Below are 7,842 nucleotides of genomic sequence, written 5' to 3'. Positions count from 1 at the left end.
TCGAGAAGGGATAAGAGAGTAAGGTCAGGGCCAATAGTGACCGGAGTGAGAAGGGAGGTAAATACCGAAGTTAAAGTGTTGTATTTGAATGCGCAAAGTATAAAAAATAAAGTGGATGAGCTTGAAGCTCAGTTAGATATTGGAAAGTATGATGTTGTAGGAATTACAGAGATATGGCTGCAAGAGGACCGGGGCTGGGAGCTGAATATTCAGGGGTATACGACCTATCGAAAAGACAGACAGGTGGGCAGAGGGAGTGGGGTCGCTCTGTTGGTAAGGAATGATATTCAGTCCCTTGCAAGGGGTGACATAGAATCAGGAGATGTAGAATCAGTATGGACAGAACTGAGGAATTGTAAGGGTAAAACGACCCTAATGGGAGTTATCTATAGGCCCCCAAACAATAGCCTGGATATAGAGTGCAAGTTGAATCAAGAGTTAAAATTGGCATGTCGCAAAGGTAATGCTACAGTGGTTATGGACATTTCAACATGCAGGTAGACTGGGAAAATCAGCTTGGTAATGGACCCCAAGAAAGGGAGTTTGTGGAATGCCTTCGAGATGGATTCTAAGAGCAGCTTGTACTGGAGCCTACCAGGGAGAAGGCAATTCTGGATTTAGTGTTGTGTAATAAACCGGATTTGATAAGGGAACTCAAGGTTAAAGAGCCATTAGGAGGTAGTGATCATAATATGATAAGTTTTAATCTACAATTTGAGAGGGAGAAGGGAAAATCGGAAGTATCAGTATTGCAGTTGAGCAAGGGGGACTATGGAGGCATGAGGGAGGAGTTGGCCAGAGTTGACTGGAAAGAGACTCTAACAGGGAAGACAGTGGAACGACAATGGCAGGTATTTCTGGGAATAATACAGAAGGTGCAGGATCAGTTCATTCCAAAGAGGAAGAAAAATTCTAAGGGGAGTAAGAGGCGATCGTGGCTGATAAGGGAAGTCAAGGACAGTATAAAAATAAAAGAGAAGAATTATAACATAGCAAAGATGAGCGGGAAGCCAGAGGATTGAGACTCTTTTAAAGAGCAACAGAAGATAACTAAAAAGGCAATACAGGGAGAAAAGATGAGGTACGAAGGTAAGCCAAGAATATAAAGGAGGATAGTAAAAGCTTCTTTAGGAGTGTGAAGAGAAAAAATATAGTTAAGACAAATTGGGTCCCTTGAAGACAGAAGCAGGTGAATTTATTATGGGGAACAAGGAAATAGCAGACGAGTTGAACAGGTACTTTGGATCTGTCTTCACTAAGAAGACACAAACAGTCTCCCAGATGTACTAGTGGACAGAGGTCCTAGGTTGATGGAGGAACTGAAGGAAATTCACATTAGGCAGGAAATGGTGTTGGGTAGATTGATGGGACTGAAGGCTGATAAATCCCCAGGGCCTGATGGTCTGCATCCCAGGAATGCATCCCATCTTAAGGAAGTGGCTCCAGAAATCGTGGACGCATTGGTGATCATTTTCCAATGTTCTATAGATTCAGGATCAGTTCCCGTGGATTGGAGGGTTCTTAATGTTATCCCACTTTTTAAGAAAGGAGAGAGAAAACGGGAAATTATAGACCAGTTAGTCGGACATCAGTGGTGGGGAAGATGCTGGCGTCAATTATAAAATAAGAAATTACAGAACATTTGGATAGCAGTAACAGGATCGTTCCGAGTCAGCATGGATTTACGAAGGGGAAATCATGCCTGACTAATCTTCTGGAATTTTTTGAGGATGTAACTAGGAAAATGGACAAGGAAGTGGATGTAGTGTACCTGGATTTTCAGAAAGACTTTGATAAGGTCTTACATAGGAAATGAGTGGGCAAAATTAGAGTACATGGTATTGGGGGTAGGGTACTGACATGGATAGAAAATTGGTTGGCAGACAAGAAACAAAGAGTACGGATTAACGGTTCCCTTTCAGAATGGCAGGCAGTGACTAGTGGGGTACCCCAAGGCTCGATGCTGGGACCGCAGCTATTTACAATATACATTAATGACTTAGATGAAGGGATTAAAAGTAACCTTAGCAAATTTGCAGACGACACAAAGCTGGGTGGCAGTGTGAACTGTGAGGAGGATGCTATGAGGATGCAGGGTGACTTGGACAGGTTCTGTGAATGGACAGATGCATGGCAGATGCAGTTTAATGTGGATAAATGTGAGGTTATCCACTTTGGTGGCAAGAATAGGAAGGCAGATTATTACCTGAATGGTGTCAAGTTAGGAAATGGGGAAGTACAAAGAGATCTGGGTGTCCATGTTTATCAGTCACTTAAAGTAAGCATGCAGGTAAAGCAAGCAGTGAAAAAAGCTACTGGCATTTTGGTCTTTATGACAAGAGGAGTTGAGTATTGGAGCAAAGAGGTCCTTCTGCAGTTGTACAGGCCCTAGTGAGACCGCACCTGGAGTACTGCGTGCAGTTTTGGTCTCCAAATTTGAGGAAGGACATTTTTGCTATTGAGGGCGTGCAGCGTAGGTTCACTAGGTTAATTCCTGGAATGGCGGGACTGTCATATGTTATCATATCATATCATATCTATACAGCCGGAAACAGGCCTTTACGGCCCTCCAAGTCCGTGCCGCCCAGTGATCCCCGTACATTAACACTATCCTACACCCACTAGGGACAATTTTTACATTTACCCAGCCAATTAACCTACATAACCTGTACGTCTTTGGAGTGTGGGAGGAAACCGAAGATCTCGGAGAAAACCCACGCAGGTCACGGGGAGAACGTACAAACTCCTTACAGTGCAGCACCCGTAGTCAGGATCGAACCTGAGTCTCCGGTGCTGCATTCGCTGTAAAGCAGCAACTCTACCGCTGCGCCACCGTGTTGAAAGACTGGAGCGATTGGGCTTGTATACACTGGAATTTAGAAGGGTGAGAGGGGATCTTATTGAAACATATAAGATTATTAAGGGATTGGACACGTTAGAGGCAGGAAACATGTTCCCAATGTTGGGGGAGTCCAGAACCAGGGGCCACAGTTTAAGAATAAGGGGTAGGCCATTTAGAACGGAGATGAGGAAAAACCTTCTCACAGATAGTTGTAAATCTGTTATTCACCCTGTCCATTCCCCTCATGATTTGATTCACCTCCACCAGCCTCCTGCGCTCCAAGTCTCAGCCTGTCAATCGTCGCCGGCCCCGCCCCCTCTTCCGTCACACGCGACAGGCCCCGCCCCTCCGGGCCGCCAGGTCACGTGTGTTGTTGCGGTGACGCCAGCTTCACTGCAGCCCCGGAGAGGCGCTCGCTGGACGCGGCCGGCAGTGGTAGGTACAGAGCGGCCCGCTCGCCCGCCGGTTCAGGCTCCGGGGGATGGCCACCACCACCACCACCACCAAGCCGAGCCGAGCCGGGGGGAGGGGAGTTCTGGTTGATTACTGCGCAAACACCTCGCTTAGAGAGAGAGACTCCGGCCCGGGATTCAGGACGGAGTGAGGCCCCGGTCCGGGGGTAACAGGCGGGAGAGTGGCCCCAGGCCGGGGAGGGGAGGGGAGGGGGTGGTCGGTGTCCAGGCCCAGTGTACAGGCATTAGCGGGGAAACAGGCCCTGGCCCGGGGTTTGGCTTGGCCTCAGCTAATACCCAGGACAATAGGGCGAAGTTCCGCTCACGGAGATAAAAGTTATAGCTCTTGACTGTAGGGGGGTTCTTGGGGAAGGACGAGGGGATGGATGGTCTCTGTGTGTATCCGAGTCGCAAGAAATCCCTCAAAAAGAATTTGTGTAAATCTAAAGGTTCCAAAACCATATTCAGGGCAAAAGAATGTGGAAAATATAGGGATTATTTGACGCAATCTGTGCGTGGAGGCAGATGGTATTCTAAGACAATGAGGTCCTAAATGAATGCCTTTTATGAGTATTCATAAACGTAATTGACTTGGTAGCAGGAGGATTGAGTGAAGGGGAAGGTGATGGGCTAGTGCAGATCATGAGTAAAGAGACAGCGATGCCTTAGCAGACTTAATGGTGGGTAACTCCTCAGGACCAGATGGGATTCATCCTAGGCTGCTGCAGGGGACAGGAGGCCAGATTGCTGAGACTCTGGCTGAGATTTCTAAATCTTCACTGGACACAAATGAGGTACCAGGTGACTAGGGGAGAGCAAATGTGCTCCACTTTTCAACAAAGGGAAAAGCCTGGTAAATATAGACAAGTAAGCACAACATCAGTGCAGGGAGGGGGAGGGGGGAGGGGGGAGGGGGGGGGGGTGCACCAGGTGCTGAACTACATTAATCCCTTCAACTTCAGAGTTCCAGTCCTTCCTCCTAAAGACTGTCTGGAACGGAGACGAGGAAAAGCCTTTTCACTCAGAGTTGTAAATCTGTGGAATTCTCTGCCTCAGAAGGCAGTGGAGGCCAATTCTCTGGATGCTTTCAAGAGAGAGTTAGTTACTCTTAATGATGGTGGAGTCAGGGGGTATGGGGAGAGGGCAGGAACAGGGTACTGATTGTGGATGATCAGCCATGATCACATTGAATGGCAGTACTGGCTCGAAGGGCTGAATGGCCTACTCCTGCACCTATTATCTATTGTCTCCTTGCTGAGAAGTGAAAGCATTTCTGTGATTGCACATAAGCAGGCCTTGTAAAGGTACCCCGCTCATCTCTCTGTCCCTAATGAAAACTGGGTACCACATTTGGCCAGCATTTCTCTGTGTGACCTGCCACCTTCAAAGATCTGTACAACAACCCCCCCCTCCCGATCCCTTTGTTCCTGTGCACCCTTCAGCACCGTGCTGCTAAATCTGTACCTACATGTCCCTCACCAAAATGCAACTTTCCATATTTTGCAGAATTGAACTCCATCTGCCACACCACCTGTCACAGCTGATTGACATCATCACTATTTGTCACACCGTTAGCAACATTATCCAAGTCATTTATTATTTGGAACCCTGTATGTACACAGAGCCTTTCTTTGTCTGTGCAGGGGACTGTTGATGACCATTCGAACCTCCTTCAGTCACTGGCTTTTTCGTTAGGCCTGCATTTTATTGAAGTTGGGTGACCCATTTCTTGCTCAAAGCAGCCTTTTCTGCGGTGATTCCTGAAGTGCTTTCTTCACATCTATATTGATGACATCTACTGCATTGCTTTTGTTCACCATAACACAATTGAATTTCGTTTGTGGAATGTGACCTGCTTTTTCCAGGTCTGCCGTCTGCCCTGAGTTAACCCGGACCTGCCCAGGGCCAGGAGCATGCGACAGACCATTGCTGGAGAGGCCCTTGCATCTGAATGCTGTTATATTTCACACTTCCCAGCCCCTAGTATCATCTCATATCGAGAGTGAGGTGAGGATGGACCCTGGCACTATCTGACATCACCTCACAGTCTGGGAGGCTGGCCCCCTTAACTAGGTGAAGATCTACAGCTGGTGTGGCCAGGGGATTGGTTTATTATTGTCACTTGTGCCGGAATACGATGAAAAGCATTGTTTGCATGGTCAAATCATACTACGCATAAGTACAATCAAGTCATACACTGGTACAACAGGTGGTGGAAAGAAAAGTATATAGTGTGAGTGTCACAGTGTCACAGAGAAAAAAGTGCAATAGTCACAATGAGGTAGGTTGGTAGATCAGGAATACCCCTAAGTGTCATTCAGTAGCCTGATAAGAACAGTGAAATGGTTGTACATGCTTCAACCTTTTATCTTCTGTCTGATGGGAGAGGGGAGAAGCGAGAGACTGGGATGTGAGTTGGCTGCTTGGAGTGTAGATTGAGCTGACAGTTTGCCAATATCCCCTACCTGGCACCGATCCACAACCTGGGCAGATCTCCCTGCTTCCCACACCTCGTCCCGTGGTCTCCCGCCCCGGTCTTGGACAGGAGGTGCGTGTGTGTTCCGGGTCAGGGTCTGTGACCAGTGTAGGACGCGGAAGGACCGAGCACTGACTGAGGGTGTGATTTGCAGATCCCACGTAGCGACTGACCCGATTCCTGCAATCATGGGCAGAATTTTCTTGGACCACATTGGGGGCACTCGTCTCTTCTCCTGCGCCAACTGTGATACCATTCTGACCAACCGCTCTGAGCTCATCTCCACGCGCTTCACTGGAGCCACAGGGAGAGCATTCCTCTTCAACAAGGTGAGCAAGCTCCATGTCAAACCCAACGCTACCCCCTGGCACAATTGCCAGTGGACCCAGCCAGAGACAACCCTCTATAATCATATATGAGAGGCTGCCCGCGGAGGGCAGGGGGGGATGGGGATGGATAGGTGTGGAGTTGGTGTGTAAGTGGGGGGTGGGGTTGTGTGAGTGGGGTGCGTGGGTGAAGAAGGGTGGGTGCATGTGTGGGTTGAGTGCGAGGGTGATGGGTGGGTGCTCTGGGGTGGTGGGATAGATCATTGGTGCAGGTGGTGATGGGTCTGCAGTTAGGGTGCTTGGTGCGTTTGTGCAGTGGTGGTGTGGGTGCAAGGGTGAGGGATGGGAGGGCGTGCATGTTCCTGGGGCAGGCATGTATGTGTGAGGTGGTGGGTGTGGAAGGGTGTGTGTGGTGTCTGCACGGCTGACCTCTGACTGTCCTGCCCTGCCCTGGCCAGGTGGTGAACCTCCAGTACAGCGAGGTGCAGGACCGGGTGATGCTCACCGGCAGACACATGGTGCGAGACGTGAGCTGCAAGAACTGCAACAGTAAGCTGGGCTGGATCTATGAGTTTGCGACTGAAGACAGCCAGCGCTACAAGGAGGGTCGAGTGATCCTCGAGAGGGCCCTGGTGCGGGAGAGCGAAGGTTTCGAAGAACACGTTCCCTCCGACGCTTCCTGAGGGGCCCTTCTTTTAGACAGTTCTTTCTCTTCTGTTTTCTGGCTTCAAAGAAGGAAGAAATACTTTTATTTAAAAAGCAGTTATCTTTCTTTGGTGTACATTGTCAGCTTGGCATCCAGTCTGGCTTCTTGTCGTGTGTCTGTGCACACACTGCTTTTACCTTGCAGCGTTACCAGTAGGCAGACCTCCATCTGCTTTGCTTCTGTTTTTTTATTTAATTTGTTTTAGTAAATTTCTCTTGCTGCCTGTGACATGCTGGGTGCCAGTTCGCCTGAGCTTGTAAATCTGCCTTGTGTAATCTGGGGTGTGGGGTTAGGATGGGGTGGGGGGGGAATGGGAGCAAGGTTATCATTCTGTTGGGCGGCAGTCCTGGACTGTAGACGATTGGGAGTGAGGTGGGAGCTCCTCAGTACCTGTGTTTAGTCCAGTCTGAGGCAATACCCACTGCCCTGTAATCACTGTTACACTCGGGGGGAGGGAAGGGGGGGGGGGGAGAGAGAGGAGGTGGTGGAAAGGTACCGGTTTCCTCTTGAGATCCTCTGTAATGTGTTGAGAATAATTTAATAAACAGAGAATGTTAGTCCATGCTTGCCATCGCTGAGCTGTAACAGCACTTGTTCAGCACAGACATGATGCTTGTTTTCCGAGACCGAAGATGCAAATGGTGCTGCATTCTGGAACTATGCACTGGCCCACATTCTCAAGTCAAGTCGAGTTTATTGTCATGTGCACAAGTACAGTGATGTACAGTTACAATGAGCTGCGTCACAGGCACATAGACTCAGACAACACAAAACATCAAAACACAATTGTACATAATTACATACAAATTATATCAGGCAGTATGCCCTCCACCCTAAAGAGGTTTGCTAGATTGTTCTTTGACATGCCATATTTCTTCAAATATCTGAGGAAGTGGAGGTATTGGTGAGCTTTCTTTGTAATTGAATCAATGGTGTGTGGTCCAGGACAGATCATCAGAGATGCACATACCCAGAAACTTGAAGCTGTTGCTTTCCCTTCATGAAGTCAACAATCAGCTCCTTGGTCTGCTAATGTTAAG

General features: G+C 48.5%; 1 protein-coding gene across 1 annotated transcript; it reads left to right on the top strand.

Moving 5' to 3' along the window:
* Nucleotides 1-3,176: 3,176 nt before the first annotated feature.
* On the top strand, nucleotides 3,177-7,250 carry ypel5 (yippee-like 5). The gene is made up of 3 exons (XM_078400005.1): nucleotides 3,177-3,277; nucleotides 5,925-6,099; nucleotides 6,555-7,250. Exons 2-3 carry the CDS (start codon nucleotides 5,959-5,961, stop codon nucleotides 6,777-6,779), a joined length of 366 nt encoding a protein of 121 aa, XP_078256131.1. The 5' UTR covers nucleotides 3,177-3,277; nucleotides 5,925-5,958; the 3' UTR covers nucleotides 6,780-7,250.
* The last annotated feature ends 592 nt before the right edge of the window (nucleotides 7,251-7,842 follow it).

The sequence above is a fragment of the Rhinoraja longicauda genome, chromosome 5 (genome assembly GCF_053455715.1).
Source record: "Rhinoraja longicauda isolate Sanriku21f chromosome 5, sRhiLon1.1, whole genome shotgun sequence".
Lineage (NCBI taxonomy): Eukaryota > Metazoa > Chordata > Chondrichthyes > Rajiformes > Arhynchobatidae > Rhinoraja > Rhinoraja longicauda.
Note: the sequence above shows the minus strand (reverse complement) of the source record. Positions and strands in the feature narration are given on the sequence as shown.

Coding starts and splice junctions, on each gene's coding strand:
- ypel5 (XM_078400005.1), top strand. CDS start 5,959: ATGGGCAGAATTTTCTTGGACCACATTGGGGGCACTCGTCTCTTCTCC. Junction 6,100..6,554: donor GAGCATTCCTCTTCAACAAG/GTGAGCAAGCTC, acceptor TGCCCTGGCCAG/GTGGTGAACCTCCAGTACAG.